The sequence below is a fragment of the Vulpes vulpes genome, chromosome 3 (assembly GCF_048418805.1).
Source record: "Vulpes vulpes isolate BD-2025 chromosome 3, VulVul3, whole genome shotgun sequence".
NCBI classification, from domain to species: Eukaryota; Metazoa; Chordata; class Mammalia; order Carnivora; family Canidae; genus Vulpes; species Vulpes vulpes.
Window position 1 is genome coordinate 47,561,070 of NC_132782.1, and position 20,203 is coordinate 47,581,272.

The 20,203-nt window shown below is 34.8% G+C and overlaps 1 protein-coding gene across 3 annotated transcripts in view; it reads left to right on the forward strand.

Annotated features, from left to right (window-relative positions):
• The window catches only part of KPNA4 (karyopherin subunit alpha 4), a 61,399-nt gene that overhangs the window by 16,312 nt on the left and 24,884 nt on the right, over positions 1-20,203 (forward strand). For all 3 annotated transcript variants that reach the window (XM_026016449.2, XM_072752376.1, XM_026016450.2), the window contains 7 exons: positions 9,198-9,242; positions 10,111-10,200; positions 10,311-10,340; positions 10,424-10,476; positions 12,467-12,562; positions 13,306-13,391; positions 19,410-19,496. In XM_026016449.2, coding sequence (XP_025872234.1) covers positions 9,198-9,242; positions 10,111-10,200; positions 10,311-10,340; positions 10,424-10,476; positions 12,467-12,562; positions 13,306-13,391; positions 19,410-19,496 — 487 coding nt within the window. The remainder of the gene's footprint in view (positions 1-9,197; positions 9,243-10,110; positions 10,201-10,310; positions 10,341-10,423; positions 10,477-12,466; positions 12,563-13,305; positions 13,392-19,409; positions 19,497-20,203) is intronic.

The window sequence follows — 20,203 nt, forward strand, 5'->3', positions numbered from 1 at the left end:
TCCAGCAGGCTGAATGCGGTGCTAAACCACTGAGCCACCCGGGCTGCCCCTCTTTGTTGAATTTATTTTGAAACTTCTCTTATACTAAATCTTGAGTTATCTTTTTACTTGTTAGAGGTAAGAATTTGATTTTGCTTATAAAGGCTTGCCCAGGGATCCCTGGGTAGCGCAGCGGTTTGGCACCTGCCTTTGGCCCAGGGCGCGATCCTGGAGACCCCGGATCGAATCCCACATTGGGCTCCCGGTGCATGGAACCTGCTTCTCCCTCTGACTGTGTCTCTGCCTCTCTCTCTCTCTCTCTCTCTGTGACTACCATAAATAAATAAAAATTAAAAAAAGAACAGAGACAAGAAGCTCCTTTAAAAAAAAAAAAAGAAAAGGCTTGCCCATCAGTAGTAGTGCTAATTAGAACTTTACTACTACTATTAATAAATACTATCTTGAGAAATCACAGTTTGAGTAAGCATTTAACATTAAGCACTCAAAATTTCCTCCTTATTGTCATAAACATAAAATTAGAATTTATTTGCTGATCACATGCAGTTTGCCGGCATACATGATATTTGGCAAAGGCATGAATAAGCATACTGCTGGAGAGATCAGCAAGTGGAAATGAAAAGAGGGGAAAAACAGAAAAGGTATGGGAAAACAGACTTTTTTTTTTTCTTTTTAAGATTATTTGAGAGAGCTGGGTGGCTCAGCCGCTGAGCATCTGCCTTTGGCTCAGGGCATGATCGGGGTCCAAGGATCAAGTCCCACATTGGGCTCCCTGCAGAGAGCCTGCTTCTCCCTCTGGCTGTGTTTCTGCCTCTCTTTCTGTGTCTCTCATGAATAAATAAACAAAATCTTAAAAAAAAAAAAAGATTATTTGAGAGATAGCATGTGCACGAGTGAGGGGAGGGACAAAGGGAAAGAGAATCCCAAGCAGATTCCCCACTGGCACAGAGTCCAGATTTGGGCCTTAATTCTATGACCCTGAAATCATAACGAGCTGAAATCGAGTCAGACGTTAACTGACTGAGCCACCCAGGCATCCTAAAGCAGACTTTCACAGTTAAACACTTTTAGCATTTGGTTTACCATGTTTATTGGGTTGAACGACTATTGTACCTGCCAAGTTTGTTTAAGATGTAATGATCGTTTGGGTTGAAAATACCAGTAATTCAACTTTTCTCTGAACTCTTCTGTAGATTAGCTTTATAAAATTGATTATGATCTTATTGATATGGCTCCTTGCCTACCTTTCTATTCTTGGCTTCTGACATTCTTCAGCAGATCTTGCATGCACCATCTTTTATAATTCCCTCTTTTTGTATATGCTGCATTTTCTACCTGGAATCCTATCTTTAGATAAGTTTCCATTTATTAAAGATTCAGCTTATATTTCATTTTTACTTTAGTCTTTCTAATGTCAAGAGCAGTATATGCATATTATAACATTACATTTATTAGATGAGTAAAATCAAGTAATGTGTTGTAAGTGGTGTTTGGCATCTAATGTTTGCTAAATGTTAAGCTTTACTACTATTTTATTCTATTTCTCTGTCATAAATACTACTTACTTAAAGGCACAGATATGCTTTGTCTGGTCCAGCTTTTTATTTCTAGTGCTTAACAAATAGGTGATTAATAAATATTTGAATGATTGAGTGAATGCTTCCCAGCAGGCTCTAAATAATAATATAGTAGTAATCCATATTGTATGGAGAGGAAGGTTATGTATGTTTGTGTGTATATATAGAACTCTTTAAAAATTGCCTTTAGTTATAAACAATTTGAGATATAATTTATTGCATAAAGCCCATTTTAAATGTATAATTCAGTGACTTTTAGTAAATTTTCAGTTATGCCACCATTGCCACAATCCAGTTTTAGAATATATCCCATAAGCCCAAAAAAATACTCGTGCCTGATTAATCTTTTAAATTTTTATTTTCTTTTGTTTTTTTTTTTTTTTTTTGTGCTATTACCCAAGTATTAACATTCTGGAGAATGAAGATAGCTGTATGAAATAAAAATCAAAGCATTATATTCCTTATCTTTCGTATGACTAACTTGTGAAATGTTCTCTAGTGAGATTGAGTCCTTATTGATCTAAACCCTCCTATTTTTCTCAAAAAATTTTTAAATATTCAAATTTCATACAGTATATTATTATTACATCATCATAAATTAGTAGTTTTTAGAGTTTTAAGGAAAAACTATACATTGGTAAAAAGTGGGTTAGAAATTAAGTTAGCCACTAGTTAGAAAATAAGTAGCCATAAATTGGAAAAGGAACCGTGTCCTCATTAGAGGAAAGTGTTTAATCCCTAGAATTTAGGATAGTGATGGATTCAGTAATTATTTGTTAAATTAAAAAACTATATTGTGTTCTGTAAGATTCACTTGTTTGAATTTTTTGACAATTTCTTGTCCCCTTTTGCCTGAATTTAGGATTTTGTAACTATTTATTACAAGCAAAGAAGTATAATACTAGACGATCTGCCTATAAACTCTACTCAGTCTATCTCTGCCTCTCTCCCCATCCCCCCCATTTACAGCCTTTGTCCTTTAGATAGCTCTTTGGCCTATAAATAAGTCTTTGGCCAGTTTGGCAGCCTTTTGGAATTCTAATTGACAGCTCACTGCATCAGTGTAAGTCATGTGAATTCACAACCATTATGTTTGCATGTAGTATGTAACAACTCTGCTCTTAAAGATGACAAAAAGACTTAGGAAAACAAGCCTTATATACCTTTTTCATGGGACTCCAGAGAAATAAAAGTCTTTTGAGTTGGAGTTGTGACTTGGTAAATGTCTAAATATCTAATACCACTTTTAAAACATGCTTTTTTGCAATAAAAACCGTGGGTAAATGCTGCCAGGCTGGTGCATAGGAGGTCTTTCTTCTAGTTGATTCGATCTTCTCTTTACCTTGAAGGTAATAGCTTCTTCTCAAGAGAAGGAAATTCTTTTCTTGCTTTCTTGTTCTATAATAAAGAAATTGTCAAAACTCTTAAATTTGCAAATAAATTTCTGTGGATAGAAATAGCCCGAGGTTTATGTCACTATACAGTGTTAAATTGGTTTGATAAATCCTTTATTAATAGTTCCAAATTGGGATCCCTGGGTGGCGCAGCGGTTTGGCGCCTGCCTTTGGCCCAGGGCGCGATCCTGGAGACCCGGGATCGAATCCCACATCAGGCTCCCGGTGCATGGAGCCTGCTTCTCCCTCCGCCTGTGTCTCTGCCTCTCTCTCTCTCTCTCTCTCTCTCTGTGACTATCATAAAAAAAAAAAAAAAATAGTTCCAAATTATCAGAAACTCCAAATTTGATAAGTAAAATGTACTGTAATGGGAAAAAATTCTTTTGGTATAAATAAAATGTATAAATGTGCATATATAATATTTATTTTATATTTTATTTATACATTTGCTTTATTGAAAAGTTAAAGCCCATTTTAACTTAATTCTGCTTTTTGGATGAAATAGATACTAATAAAAATTTTCTGACTACAAATATTTGTCCCTCAGAAGTCTACCTTTTATTGAACAATCTTTTAAGTAGTACATTTTACAAATTTTGTTTTCTGTGTATGAGACATAGGACCTAATTTTTGTTGTTTACTAAGGTTGTTCGGTGTTTTGTATTGTGATACAGTGCAAAGCCCATTGTCTTGATAATAGTATTTTTTCTGTAGTATGAACCTTAGGCTCTAAAATTGTCTTGAACTCTTATTTCACTTTAAGACTTGGGGGAGACAGTATGACATAGGGGTTAATTGGCTTTGTAGGAGACCATCTGAATTCTGATTCCAGCTATCCCATTTCTAGCTGTGTGGTCTTGGCTAATAATTTAACTTCTTTCGTCCTCAATTTCCTTATTTATTAAAAAAAATATTTTTTAACCTCCTAAGGCTATAATCATTAAAAGATAGTGAATGTTGAAACTTTTATTGTAGTACTTGGCAAAGTATTTTTACTCATTTTGCAGCCTATCTTATTTATATTTTTTTAGAGTCTTTTTAAGAGAAAAATATTCAAAAAGACTTTATGGAAGAAAATGTAAGGTAGAAAATAAATACATGAGGAGCACTTGGGTGGCTCAGTAGGTTGAGTGTCCAACTCTTGATCTTGGCTCAGGTTTTGATTTCAGGGTCGTGGGTTCAAGCTCTGTGTTGGGCTCCACTCTGGGCATGGAGCCTCCTTTAAATAAATTAATTAAAATGAATTATAAATTAATAAAAGCTTATGAAAAGTTGTTCAGTGTCATTAATAATTAAGAAATTGAAAAACCAGTACATATCTATTAAAATGCCTACATGAAAAAAACCTTTTCAAATGTTGGTAAGAATGTGAAGGACTAGAATTCTCATGTACTATTACTGGAATGGACAGTTATACAACCAGTTTGGAAAACACGTTGCAGGGGTTTGGGGTTTTATTTATTTTTTATTCAAATATAATCAACATACAGTGTTATATTAGTTTCAAGTGTACAATATAATGATTCAGCATAAGTGCTCATCATAAGTGTATGCTTAACCCCTTTCACCTCTTTCACCCATCTCTCACCCAGCTCTCTCTGGCTACCAGCAGTTTTTCTATATTTTTTTGTCTCTTTCTTTGTTCGTTTATTTCTTAAATTCCACATATGAGTGAAATCATGGTATTCTCTGACTTCACTTAGCATTATACTCTAGCTTCATCCATGTCTTTGCAAATAGCAAGATTTCATTCTTTTTATGGCTGAATAATATTCCTGTGTGTGTGTGTGTGTGTGTGTGTGTGTGTGTGTGAGCACATCTTTATCCATTCATTTATTGATGGGTATTTTGGGCTCTTTTCATAATTTAGCTGTTGCAAGTTATGCTACAGTAAACAAGTGTTCATGGATCCCTTTGAATTAGTGTTTTGTTTTTTTTTTTTAGGGTAAATATCCAGTAATGGAATTCCTGGGTGTGTGATACTGCCATTTTTAGGTTTTTGAGACCCTCCATATTGTTTTCCACAGTGGCCACACTGGTTTGTATTCCCACCAACAGCGTACATGGGTCCCTGTTTTCCACATCTTCACCAACACTTATTTCTTGTGGTTTCGATTTTAGCCATTCTGACAGGTGTAAAGTGATATCTCATTGTGGTTTTAATTTGCATTTCCCTTATCAGAAAGGGAGACAGAACATAAAGACTCCTAACTCTGGGAAACGAACTAGGGGTGGTAGAAAGGGAGGTGGGTGTGGGGTGAGGGTGACTGGGTCACGGGCACTGAAGGGGGCACTTGACGGGATGAGCACTGGGTGTTATTCTGTATGTCGGCAAATTGAACACCAATAAAAAATAAATTTATTATAAAAACATTTGCATTTCCCTAATGATTATTGTTGTTCAGCATCTTTTCCTGTCTGTTGGTCATCTGTATGTTTTTGGAAACATGTCCTTCAGGTCCCCTGCCCATTTTTTAATTGCATTATTTGTTCTTTTTTGGTATTGAGTTGTAGATGACTTCTTAAATGTATTTTGGGTATTAACCCCTTATCAGATGTGTCATTTTATCTCCTCCCATTCAGTAGTTGGCTTTTTATTTTGTTGATGATTTCCTTTGCTGTGCAAAACCTTTTTATTTTGGTTGTAGTCCCAATAGTTTAATTTTGCTTTTGTTTCCCATGCCTATGGGGACATACGTAGTAAAATGTTGGTATGGCAGATATCAAAGGAATTACAGCCTATGTTTTCTTTTAGGTGTTTTATGGTTTCAGGTCTCACAGTTAGGTTTTTAACCCATTTTGAGTTTATTTTTGTATATGGCCTAAGAAAGCGATCCAGTTTCATTCATTTAGTATTTTTAAGATACATATGTGTAGCAAAACTCAAATGATCATCAAAACCACTTAAACAGAGATTGAATAAATTAGTTTGGCTAAAAATTGAGGTAAAGATTTCTGCATATATAAGATTACCCGATGCATTTTAAGAAGGAATAATATTTATTCCTTACGTTGTTCCTTATATGTAGAATTTATATTCTAGTGGGGAGAGGGTAATAATTAGTAAAGTTTTATATAGCCAATAGAATGTGATAGGAGGTGTGGAGAAAAATAAGGCAGAGAAGAGGAATAGAGAGTACCCAGTGGGAGTGTTGCTAATTGGCTAGGAAGGGAAAAACCTTACCATGGAGGTGATATTTGAAAGATTCAAAGATGAAAGTGAGCACTGCAGATAGTGAGGGAAGAATATTACAGCCATGGAATTAGAGTAGCAATAATAGTAATAGCTAACACATATACAGTTATGGCCAGGAGCTATTTAAGCCCTTTACATATATTAACTTACTTAATCTTTATAATATCCTATGAAATAGGTATTTTTACTATCCTCATTATATAGATGACAAAACTAAGGCATTGAGAGCTAGTAAATAGTATCGTTGAAAATTGAACCCAAGCAGTTTGACTCTGGAGTCTGTCCTTAGGAGTTGCTGTATAGTGTATTAGTGAAGGCCTTGAAGAGAGAATTTCTAGTGTATTAGAGGAATAGCATAGTTAGTGCAGATACAGCAGAGTGAAGCAAAAGAATGATATGAGCCGAGGTCTAAAAGGTTAGTAATTGAAGAAGGGATAGGAAGATTTGAGTAGACTTAAACCATTTTAATGACTGGACTTTTACTCCAAAGTGGAGAGCCTTTGATGGTTTTGAACAGGCGAGTAACATAATCTGACTGACTTTTTGAAAAAGGTTCTTTACTGAGTACTTCCTCTCTCAGAGTCTGGGTAGAATTCAGGAGGACCTAAAGACTTAGAAAAAATTACATTTTTATTTGCATTAACTTCTAACGGTGTTTCCTTCATTTAATAATGTAGCCAATAACTTTATGTAGTTTGTAAAGTTACCCGTGACTCTCTGTCACCACCAATAAAACATTATTGTTGTAAAATATCTTGAAATTTCATTTCTGGTCATCATTACTTTGAAATTATAGTTGTTAGACCCACTGTTAGATCCCACTTAATGTGTTAATGAAGCGCATATGTTACAGTTTGTTTTTTCGTATTTATATATTTTTGACAACTATATATCAATATAATTGTTTTCTTTGTAATCTTGCATATTATCTCTTTTTAGAAACACTAAATGGGTCACCTGGGTGGCTCATTTGGTTAAGCAGCTGACTCTAGATTCCAGCTCAGGCCACGTTCTTGGGGTCATGGGATTGAGCCCCGTGTTGGGCTCTGTGCTTAGCATGGAGTCTCCTCCCCCTGCTCATGCTGTCTCTCTCTCTCTCTCTCTCTCTCTAAATAAAAAAATCTTTTTAAAAATAAAAGCACTATATGAAAGGTGTTCATTGATTTCACCAGATTGTCAAAGGAGACAGTGACACTCAAAAATTAAGATTCCCATTACTCAGCAATTAGAAACGACAAATACCCACCATTTGCTTCAACGTGGATGGAACTGGAGGGTATTATGCTGAGTGAAATAAGTCAATCGGAGAAGGACAAACAGTGTATGTTCTCATTCATTTGGGGAATATAAATAATAGTGAAAGGGAATATAAAGGAAGGGAGAAGAAATGTTGGGAAATATCAGGAAGGGAGACAGAACATAAAGACTCCTAACTCGGGGAAACGAACTAGGGGTGGTGGAAGGGGGGAGAAGGGCGGGTGTTGGAGGGGAATGGGTGACGGGCACTGAGGTGGACACTTGACGGGATGAGCACTGGGTGTTTTTCTGTATGTTGGTAAATTGAACACCAATAAAAATTAATTTAAAAAAAATTAAGATTCCCTGAGAATTGCTTTGGTTATTGTGATAAAAACAAACTAGGGGAGAAGGAGGTCAAGAGCAGAAAGAGGGTGCAAGTTAAGAGGCTTTTGCAATAATGCAGATGAGAGATAATGGTGAGTTGGACCAAAGGTAGTAGAAGAGAAGGTAGTGATAAGTAGTTGGATTTCAGATAAGTTTTGAAGGTTGAACCAGTCCAGTAGGAGGGTTTGCTGTGATCAGATGTGTGATGTGAGAGAAAAAGAAGACTCAAGAATGGCTCTAAAGATTTTAGTCTGTGTATCTAGAAGGATAGAGTTGCCATTTGCTGAAAAACTCTGAAATTATCAATAGATCTATAATACTGGATGTATCATAATTCTTAAAAATAATTATTTATTATTTATTTATTTATTTATTTATTTATTTATTTGAGAGAGACCACCAGCGGGGAGAGAGGGACAGACTTCCCACTGAGTGCAGAGCCTGACACAGGGCTTGATTTCGTGACCCTGAGATCATGACCAGAGAGCTGAAATCAAGAGTCAGACACTTAACCCACTGAGCCACCCAAGAGCCCGTGACATAAATTTTTTAAGCAGTAACATAAGGCTTCTAAAAATAAAGACACAAAGAATAAAAGAACTCCTGGTCTTACCTCCTGTGTGAATCATGTGAGATCAGATAGAGTTATGTATGTTTGTTAAAAATTAAGTTTGGTTTTGGATATGTTTGAGATCTTTAGACATAGGAGTATTACTTTATACATTGCTATTTCTACTTAATATGCCCAGGCATATGCAGTCACTAGAAAGAATGAGGAGAACTTAGAGCTTAAACTTGTAGTGTTTCTGAAGGTTTGAATATTTTACAGTGAGCCTGTATCCATGTGTTAGGTAAGTTTAAAATGAGAAAAACACATGTTAAAAAATAAGAGAATGGTTACAATATGTGATAGAAAAATTATGTGGTCATTAGAAATAATGAGAAAAATCTGTATGTACCACCATAGAAGGGCTCTCAAATCTAAGTAAACAAACATAAGGTAAAGATAGAGTAAGTAGATAAGTGTGTCAGAATCACGGTAAATCGAACAGTATTGACCTTTAGAGAAGACGACCGGATGGATAAAAAGACATCTCCCCCTCTCTTTTTTAAGCAGTTGAATTTACTAATCTTGTACATGTATTATTACTTCTTTAAGTGTCATGGTTCATGGGAGGTGAGATTATGGGTTCTTTTATTCTTTGTATCTATATTTTTATAAATGTTATAGTTTTTAAATTTTATATCTAATATAGAAAATTGTGTCTTTATTGTGACTAAAAATGACTTTATTTATATATATGACTAGAAAAGATTACAAGATGTACATTAAAATGTTAATAGTGGTGTTCTTGGCTGATGGAAATTGAGATTTTTTTTAAAAATATATTTTTCTTTAATTTCTTGTAGACTATGAGAAGACAACGAAATGAAGTTGTAGTTGAATTAAGGAAGGTGAGTCTGAATAATATTGGGTACTCCAAGCATAATTCTAACAACATTACAGCGTATGTAGAAGATACTAAATGTATATGAATCCCAAGTGCCTAACATTTCTTTTTCTTTTGAAAACGGAAAGATTTTAACTAAACTTAGACTGTTGAAGTTGGCAAGATACAATTTGGCCACTCTCCAAAAATAGAGATAAATGAGTTGTTTGTGTTTTTCTCCTGTAATTTTTAATGATTTCTATAAAGTGAAAGTTGTATCTATACAGTTACACTAAATAGTTCTATTTACATGTGTAGTTATGTCCTGAAAAGAACTTATTCTACTTATAAATTTCATCAACTCTTCAAGTATTAAAATAGGTTATACTTCATGTGTGTAAAAAATAAATTATAGTTGGGAATATATCTTTAAATTTGTCTCATACATTTGAAGCGAAATTTAAGTGGCCTTTGATTTTTGTAAGACATTGTTGATTTTTGTCTGATTTTGAACTGCCCAACTTTTGCTTTGACTTTGTTCTTAGGTGATAGAGAGAAGCTCCCAGATGATGTATAAAATGGTTTAGTACTTTTAAATAAATATATGTTTGGTTCTGGCTTAAACTGTACACTGTCTTTTTTAATCAGTTTTTTTTGTTTTTTAGTTTGTTTTTACATAGTTCACGGTTCATTAAAAATGTAATACTTGGGGCTTGGGGCTCAAATTAGTGTTGCTTAAGTGTTTAAATCACAATTTGATTTAATTTTCTGCATTTGTGTTTTAATTTTAAAAGGCACTTCCTATTTCAGTTTGTAGGCACAAGATTGCCTAACCTTTATATGAAAGTATTTAGCTTTTTTTAACTAAAGTTTTTTTTTTTTTTTTTTTTAAGAATAAAAGAGATGAGCATCTCTTAAAGAGAAGGAATGTACCGCATGAAGATATTTGTGAAGATTCTGATATAGATGGTGATTATAGAGTGGTAAGTTATTGTTATTCTGATAACTTAAGACTACCGGTGAAAATTTTTACATAAATAGAGAATTTTAAAGTGACTTTTTAACTTAGTTTTCTCTTTAATATTTTTCACAGCAAAATACCTCTCTAGAAGCTATTGTTCAAGTAAGTTGAGTTTTTTCACCTGTCTTCATTTGTATTTCTAATTACTCTGTATCTATATAAAAAATTATTTTAATTTTTTATAGAATGCTTCAAGTGATAACCAAGGAATTCAGTTAAGTGCAGTTCAAGCTGCTAGGTAAGTTAAATTTTTGAGGATGTATTTAAACTTTATAACTTACCCAGGAGATCACTGTATGGTAATACTGTCACTCATTTACTTTGATGACAAACAATAAAGAACAGTCCACAGACCAACTAAATTTACTTTAAAATCTTTTCTCTGATTTAGAGTATTAAAATTAGCAGCTTTCTAAACTCACAAACTTAACTTTCAGCTTGCATAATATATGCAGATACTGAGTTGTTTTGACAGGTTATTGCTATCAACCAATAGAAAAACATTATTTGTAAAACTTCCCTTTTTTTGACAGATTTTATATAAAAAGATTTTTCAATCTCCTTCCCAAGTAGCTAATTCTTTTCACAATCCCTGTTTTTAATCAAACAATAAGTTGAGTTTTAAGCTTACTGTAGCAGTGTATAGGCAAGCAGACATTAAGATTTAGGGTTATAAAGTTTCCCAGTGTGCTTCCAAGTATGAATATTAAATTATTTTGCGTATTTCTGCTGTGAAATCTGTGCTCTAGAGGTGTATGCGCCTATTTTTTAAGGAGAGAACCAGAAAAACTTACTTCTGAGACCTTTGTATTAATGAATTGATTGGAGAAGATATGGTGTCTCATAATACAATACAGTTTTTGCTTTCTATATTTATAAATATAAGAATAATGCTCTGTGTATTAGTGGGACAGAGACACTTAAGTAATTGATGCTATTTATAGAATTTCATAGTGGGAAATTTCAGTGGTCCATCGAATATCTTAGCTAGTGCATGTATCTTTTATTAAAAAATGTATTAGAGTTTTCCTACTTTTGTGTATTCATTTTAAATAACCTGGAACAGATGGGAAAATTGCAGCATTAACAGTGTTGCCCACTATGGGTAAAAGAACTTCTTAGAGAGGACTTGGTTATGTAGGGAAAAAATCACAGAAGTATTCACATCTGAAAATGCAAATTAGTGTTTATAGATAGAATGATTAAGAAATTGATGTATTATGCTCACTATTTTCAGTAGATTATTTGAGTTTTGGAGCTTTTCTCAACAGAAGTTCTACAAGATAATTAAAGCCCTAAGGCCCCTAAGTAGGCAGATATTCTCAAATTATGGTCTTTGGGTCTCTAGTAGATCCTGAGACAACTTCAGGGGTATACAAGATCAAACCCATCTTCACAATAATACTAAGACTTTATTTGCCTGTTTTAAATATGTGAACAATTTATATTGATGTTGTAAAAGCAACTAATTAAAACCTGATGGTACCATAGCACAAATCAAGTAGACAGTTATGCGAAACTGATTTCAAATATCTTGTAGATATTGTATGTGCCATTGTGCACTCATAAGAGGGAAGGCCATTTCAAAATCTTTGATAATGTCCTCAATGAAATAGTAGAAAAAATTTCTTTTAAATCTGGAGCCTAGATTTAAAAAGACTGGGTTATTTCCTACTTTGTGCTAAGAATTATGCCATGTGCTGTGGAAAATACTGCAAAAAAGCATGTGGCATAATTCTTGCTATATAAGAGCTTTAGAACCTAATTGAGAAGGCAAAGGCATGTTAAAAATAAGGTGATACTCAACAGCAAATGTAAGCAGGTGCTGTGTAAATGTTCTTGGAATTTAGAGAGGATATTGTGAAAACATAAAAATTGAAATGGACTTTGAATAGACAGAAAGGAGGGCATTCCAAGTATGGGGAATGAGATGTTAAAGAGCCTGGAAGTGAGATTGAAAGTGTGAGACAGACAACTGATCTATTGTTGAAGTACAGAAAATAAGATTAGTAAGATGGAGCCAACTGACACTTTAGCCAGGGCAAGGAGTTTACATTTATTGGGTAGTAAATATGCAGCCATTTCTTCATTTTTATAGGGGAATGATCTGATTAAGCTTTTGCTGTGCGGCGTATTCAAATGGGTGAGGGTTTGTGTAATCTCTATGTCAAATATGAATTTGAATTTAATTACATATCATTTCACAAGAGTATGTATATCTCTTACAGGAAGCTTTTGTCCAGTGATCGAAATCCACCAATTGATGACTTAATAAAATCTGGAATATTGCCTATTTTAGTTCATTGTCTTGAAAGAGATGACAAGTAAGTACATTATTTTAGAAAGAAATTTAGAATGTATCCTTTGCAGAAGACAAGATCTTCTAGTGGTTTGATCTTTAACGAAAAAAGAAACGGGCTATAAGATGGAGTTGAAAAGCCAGTGTAAAACAATGAAATGCAAGGTGTGTTTACACTAAGAGATAAACATAAAGGCCAAAGTGATACTTGAGAATGATGCATTTATCTTTTAAACTGTGAAAATTGGCAAAAGCTGGTTTGGCTGATTAGTACTTGAGAAAACTGGGCAGTAATATGCAGGTATCTTAATAAAGAGTTTTTAGGGCGCCTGGTTGGCTCAGTCAGTTAAGCGTCTGCCTTTGGCTCAGGTCATGATTCTGAAGTCCTGGGACTGAGCTCCGGGTCGGGCTCCCTGCTTATTAGCAGAGAGCCTGCTTCTCCCTCTCCTTTTCCCTCTCCCCTTTCTCCTGCCCCCATGCCATTCATGCTCTCTCTTAAGTGCTCACTGTCTCTTCCAAATGAAGAAATAAAGTCTCAAAAAAAAAAAGTTTTTACTAAAAATAAGTAGGACACTTGAGGAAATTGTATGCTTTTTATACTGAAGAGATACTGTAAATACATAGGAGGTTTAAAAATGCTGGATACATACTTTCTGAAACAAAATATTTAATACTTGAAAAAATATTTGAGGGGAGGAATGGTTGGTAGATACTAGATTTGGACCAATGTAAAAATCCCTACTGTTTAAAATAATTTGTTCTTTGTAGTCCTTCTTTACAGTTTGAAGCTGCATGGGCTCTGACAAACATTGCATCTGGAACCTCTGAACAGACTCAAGCAGTAGTTCAGTCCAGTAAGTTGGTGATTAACAGATAAAATTGTGATTTCTAAAGAAGTTAGTAAAAAAAAAAAAAAGTGATTATCTTAAAAGAATAAAGCTATTTAGATTATAAAATAATAGCTACCCAATTACAGAGTAGTTGAAATAGGCCAGCTTAAGTATGTTACTTTGGTCATTTTGTCCCAGTGACAGACATTTTCTGTTTTCAAAAATTCATTTAATGCTAAATCTGAGAACATTTCCTAATTATAGTAGCAGATTACATTATTGTAGTTATACTTCATTTATAGAAATCATAAAGTAAAGATGTTTTTTGCATTGCCATACTAGCTTTTGGCCTCTCTTAGTGAGATTTTCATCATATGGTTTAATCTTTCAGAAAATAGTCTTGAAAAATGGCTTGAAATTTTTTCATTGTTATTAGGATTGTTTTTCTTTTATGTTCCAAGAGATATAAGTGGGAAATTATTACTGGAAGAAATAACCTGAGTATTATTCTCATGAACAGTGTTCTTCTATCAAAGAAATTATTTATAGACAGTACTTTTAAAATACTCTTCACATGTGTAAGCAGTATACTCGCATAAGCTTGTTAAGACCTTGGCACTAATTTCTACATGATTTTATTTTATTTTTTTTTCTACATGATTTTAAAGGGAAACAAAGGTGTTATCCAAGTAAACATTTTATCATGTAGGCACTTCTGTTGTAATATTACATAGAATATTGACTACCCTAATACCTTTAAATCATGATAAAACTGGGGCAGCCGGGGTGGCTCAGCGGTTTAGTGCCACCTTCAGCCCAGGGCATGATCCTGGAGACCGAGGATCGAGTCCCACATCAGGCTTCCTGCATGGAGCCTGCTTCTCCCTCTGCCTGTGTCTCTGCCCCTCTCTCTCCCCTCTGTGTATTCTCATGAATAAATAAAATCTTTTAAAAAAAAATCATGATAAAACTGGCTTAATTTTGGATTTTGCTTTTGGTTTTATTTTATATAATTGACTAGTAAATTTTATAATCTCAAGACAATGTTTTAATCTTTTTCTTTTCTGTTTTATGTGCTTTTTCAAAATCAGCAGGAGCCTTAGAATTTAACACTGCCAGTCTGTCTTGTTTTACCAAATATAATAGATGAATGATTATTTTTTATGAGTAAAGCATGGTTGATCCACATGTACTTAAATAGCATTTTTCAAAGTAGTATCAGAAGAAAGAAAAAAAGAGACGAATCATTTGTTCAATTTAGTATTATTTTGTTTGATACAGACCTTTCTCTGTGTTTCCCATCCTTGTTATAAAGCAACAGAACCACTTTCTAAAAAAAAAAAAGAACCACTTTCTGATTCAGGAGGTCTCATGTAATTACAGGAATTGCTGGTCTGCCAAAAGACCCATGTGATGTTATTATTATTATTATTTTGTAATTGAGATGTAATTCACACATAGCATTAAATTAGTTTTAGGTATACAACATAATGTATGCACCAAGATGTAATTACTAGAAGTCGCATTTCCCCTAATATCATATCAGATTACATAATATGCAGTACAATATTATTGACTATGGTTACCATGCTAAACATTTCATTCTCATGACTTACTGTTTTATGATGTAAATGTAAATGTATGTTTTGACCCCTTCTGTTTCACTCACCTCCTGAAACCCCTGCCCTGTCAACCATCAGTCTCTTTTCTGCATCTATGAATTTTTGTTTTGTTTGTTCATGTATTTTGATTGACAACAAATCATATGTTGTCTCTCTTTTTTGACTTATTCCACTTAGTACCTCAAGGCCCATTGATGTCCTGATTACAAGTATTTCATTTTTTTGGTAATGGCTGAGTATTCCATTGCGTGTGTGTGTGTGTGTGTGTGTGTGTGTGTGTGTACACACACATATTTGTCCATCCATCCATCGTTGAGCACTTCAGTTGTTTCTATATCTTGGATATTGTGAATGATGCGGTCATGAACATAGAGTTGCATATATCTTCAAAGGTTCTAAGTGGTTTCACTGTAAGCATCTTTGCTGAAAGCATTTTCCCATATAACTAGTTGGTCATAAGGCAATTTTGCCATAAAAGATCTAAGAATAACTGGTTGGTAGTTCGTTGGTTTCATCACCTACTTGACAGTTTGCTTTCATTTCTGCATTGACACAGTACTCCCAATATTATATTAAATAAATCTTAGCCCTCATAATAGTCTATACAGTGGCACGGACTTTTAACCCACATTTCTCATGGAACTTTGGAACATATGTCAGTAGACACATGATAATATGCTGAGAACAAAGAACAGTGTAGAAGACTTCACAGTGTAATACAAAGCTGTTACAAATATGTATCCTTGTTTTTTTTTTTTTGTTTTTTGTTTTTTTTTTATTTTTTAAAGATTTTTTTATTTATTTATTCATGAATACACAGAGAGGAGAGAGAGAGGCAGAGACACAAGCAGAGGGAGAAGCAGGCTCCATGCACCGGGAGCCCGATGTGGGATTCGATCCCGGGTCTCCAGGATCGCACCCTGGGCCAAAGGCAGGCGCCAAACCGCTGCGCCACCCAGGGATCCCCGTATCCTTGTATTTAGAAATTGATACCTCTCTTAAGAAAGAAATTTTAGCAAAAAATGAAAGCACGATGCCAGATGAAGAGATGAATCAACAAGGAAAAAGAAAAGTATAATGTTAGGAAAGAAAAACTTTCAGGACAAGTGCTTAGGTACAGCTTGCAAAGTAAAATCAATTTACATACATTTTAAATTATATTCAGATGTTTTGTATTTTGTAATAAAGTCTTGTTAATTTTGTTAATCCATTTTTCATGTTTCATTATGTCCTTTTCAGTGGATGTCCCTCATTTATTTTTGTTATTTTTATCTCTTACGGCATAATTGCCATATGGCTAATTAGTTATAGGGTGAAAATGTTTGTGGCAAAGATGCTTTTGATGAAAACACTGGGCACTGTTAAATTTTTCATTTTCTTCGGATAAATACCTAGAAGTGGAATTTCTGGACCCTATGTTTTTAGTTTCTGTATTAGTTTCTTCTACTTTTAGGTTTTTTTATTAGCCTCTGTACTGTTTTCCATAGTGGCTGTACCAATTTATATGCCGCCAGCAGTGCACGAGGGTTCCCTTTTCTCCACATCCTGTCCAACACTTGTTATTTCTTGGCTCTTTGATTCTAGCCATTCTGACTGGTATGAGGTGATACCTCATTATGGTTTTGTTTTGCATTTCCCTGACAATTAGTGTTGTTGAGTATCTTGTCATATGTCTGTTGGTCATCTGTTGCCAGGGCTTTCAGCACTTTGAATATATCAGAGTGGTATTTTCTGGCCTGCAAACTTTATGCTGAAGAAAAATCTCTGATACGGGGCTTTTCTTGTATGCAACAGGTGGTTTTTCTATTGCCGCTTTTAAGATACTTTCTTTAACTCTTGACATTTTAATTATAATGTGTCTTGGTATGGCTCTTTTTGCATTCATTTTATTTGGAACTTTTCTGGCTTCCCAAATCTGGTTATCTCTTTCCTTCCCCACCTTAAGAAAAATTTTAGCCATTATTTCTTCAAATAAGTTTTCTGTACCTTTCTCTCTCTCTTCTTCTGGGATCCCATTATGGGAATGTTGTTCCTTTTGATTTCTTGTTGGTCCTCTAAATTATCTTCACATTTTAAAATTATTTTTTTGTTTTGCTGCTCTGTTTAAGTGAGTTCCACTGCCCTGTCTTCCAGGTCACTGATCCTTTCTTCTTCTTCTTTTTTTTTTTTTTTTTTTTTAATTTTTATTTATGATAGTCAGAGAGAGAGAGAGAGGCAGAGACACAGGCAGAGGGAGAAACAGGCTCCATGCACCGGGAGCCCGATGTGGGATTCGATCCCAGGTCTCCAGGATCGCGCCCTGGGCCAAAAGCAGGCGCCAAACCGCTGCGCCACCCAGGGATCCCTGATCCTTTCTTTTTTATCTTACCTGTTGTTGAATGTTTCTAATGTACCTTTCAGTTCAGTTACTGTGTTCTTCAGTTCTGGGACTTTTGTTTGGTACTTTCTTACATTTTCTGTTAGTTGAAATATTTTCTATGTTCATCCATTTTCTCCCCATATTGGGGAGAATCTTTATGACTTTTTTTTTTTTTTTAACTATCAAGTAAATTATCTCCATTTCAGTAAGGTTGTTTTCTGGTGTTTTATATTGTTCTATTCTTTAGTTATTTAACTTGACTTTCTGTGTTTTTATGTATTAGGTGAAACAACTACCTCTCCGGTCTTGAAGCAATGATCACAGAAAGATAGCATGTGTTTCAGTCAGCTCTCTGTGCTATACTTTGAGGATGGTAGCTTGCTACAGATTGTTTCCCTCCCACTGATCCCAGAAATGCAAGACAGCCCCCCCCCTTCAGCTACCAGTGCCAAGCATTCGAGGGGTGTCCCTTATGTGGACTTGGTGCTCCTGCCAGTTTTAGCAGGGCCACAGGGGCGTGCCAAATCAGGATGAACCATCCATCAGGTTTGGTGGAGTGGAGCTATAGCAGTGCTCTGCACTGGAAAGTTCAGAGATGGTGCATGTATCACTAGCAAGATAGTGTGTAAAAAATGGCACTTGCCAGCACCTCTATCCCTGGAGAAGGTCTAGCACACCTTTATCCCTTAGGCAAATGCTTTAAGTTTAGCATCTCCTTTATATATGCTCTAAGCGGTAAGTTTAGAATCTCCTTTATAGGGCAGCCCGAGTGGCTCAGCGGTTTAGCACTGCCTTCAGCGCAGGGCCTGATCCTGGAGACCCGGGATCGAGTTCCACGTCAGGCTCCCTGCATGGAGCCTGCTTCTCCCTCTGCCTGTGTCTCTGCCTCTCTCTCTTTGTGTGTCTCCCATGAATAAATAAATCTTTTAAAAAAAAAAATCTTCTTTATATGTGCTCCAGGCACTTTTCAGCCTATGGCTTTTGTGCTGGATCCTGATGCATGTGGGCAAGTAATCTCTAAGAGCATAGTCCTAGTTTCCTACACCCCTTTGGGTCTCTTGGACGTTAGCCCTGTTGGTTTTCAAAACTAGACATTTTGAGAGCTTGTTCTGTAGTCCCAAGGGTTTGGGATTTTGACTGGGGGCTCTGTCTCCTCCTCAGGGATATGCCCCATATTATGAAATCCCTCCTGCTTGTGGGTCACTGCTAGGTTGTGGGACCTGGCTTTGTTAGGACTGTAGTGTCTGTCTCTGCTGTCCGTCTTGTGTGACCTTTTTGTCCTTTGTTGTGGAGGAACTATTCAGCTAGTTGTATAGAAAAGCATTTATTGTATATGTAGCTTCAATTCGGTGTGTCCATGGTAGAAGGTGAAGTCAGCCACCATCTTGAACTGCATCCTCCTGTTACTTTAAATTTCTATATTCAAAAGTTACTTCAACAATTGGAGTTGGAGTCCTTTTTTTCCCCTCTAAATTTGAGAATAATGCTTGAATCTATAAGGAATGAATGAATTAATCTATTTATTTATTTGTTTTTAGGAATCGATTTTTAATTCGGAATTTTATTCAGCTTTAATTGTGAATGACAATTGACCAGCTTGGGACACCTGGGTGGCTCAGTGGTTTAGTGTCTGCCTTTGGCTCACGTTGTGATCCCAGGGTTCTGGGATCGAGTCCCACATTAGGCTCCCTGTGGGGACCCTGCTTGTGTTTCTGTCTCTCTCTGTGTGTGTCTCTCATGAATAAATAAATAACTTTAAAAATAGTAAAATTTACCAGCTTGATTTTATATTTGTATGTTAAAATTGTCATTTTGATGCTGAATAAGTGGTTTGCTAATAAAAAATTTTCCACTACTGTTTTTCTAGTGAAAATAATTTAATAAATATATTTTGAAAATATATTTTTGATAGGTTTCTTTCTTAGGTTTCAGCAAAAAAAGATTGATTTTTGGTTTAGAGTGTGGTATCTTTAACCTTCTTTTCCCCCCAATATTATTGAGATCTAATTGACTTAGTCCTATCTTTAAAGTTAAATGCTAATTTATGTTTTCCTACTTCAGATGCTGTGCCACTTTTCCTGAGGCTTTTACATTCGCCCCATCAAAATGTCTGTGAGCAAGCAGTATGGGCACTGGGAAATATCATAGGTTTGTATAAAACTTGTAATGCTAATCCAACAATTGTTGTTATCATATACTGTATCATTTACATATATTATTTACTGTATAATAAAAATGACTAGTAGTTGAAAAGGAAAAATAGTTTGTCTTTTTCAGTACTGGTTTTTGTGAAATAATTTACAGAAATTATAGCTGTTTTAAGTATAAACCTGTAGTAAACAGAATGAACATTTTTGTTGCTTATGATACCATAATATCTTTTTGTATATAGTCAGCTCTTTTTTTAGTATATAGTTAACTCTTTATAATTTGAGTAATTATGAAATATATATGTGATCTAGATCTCCTCTCCTTTCTTTATTATGTTGATGGGTCCATTTTATTCCCTAATACTCTCCATTGTCAAAGAAACTAGAGAAAAGGAGGATACACATTGTAAAACCAACAATTTTTCTCCACAATGGCAATTCTAAAAAGAGTCTTAATTGAAAATTTTAATATCTTTTTGGATTTTAGCACAGTAAAATAGAGTAATACTATCCATTATCATCATGAGGTCATCATCATACAGGAGGTGTTTTGTAGCTTATAGACGGTGTCATTAAATGTTGAATACCATGTGATTACCCTACCTTTCAGGTTTTCTCTGATGCAATTGTAAGAATAGTTAAAGACAATTCTGATGTATCAAGATTTTTTTTTTAAAGATATTTTAATTTATTCATCGAGATGCA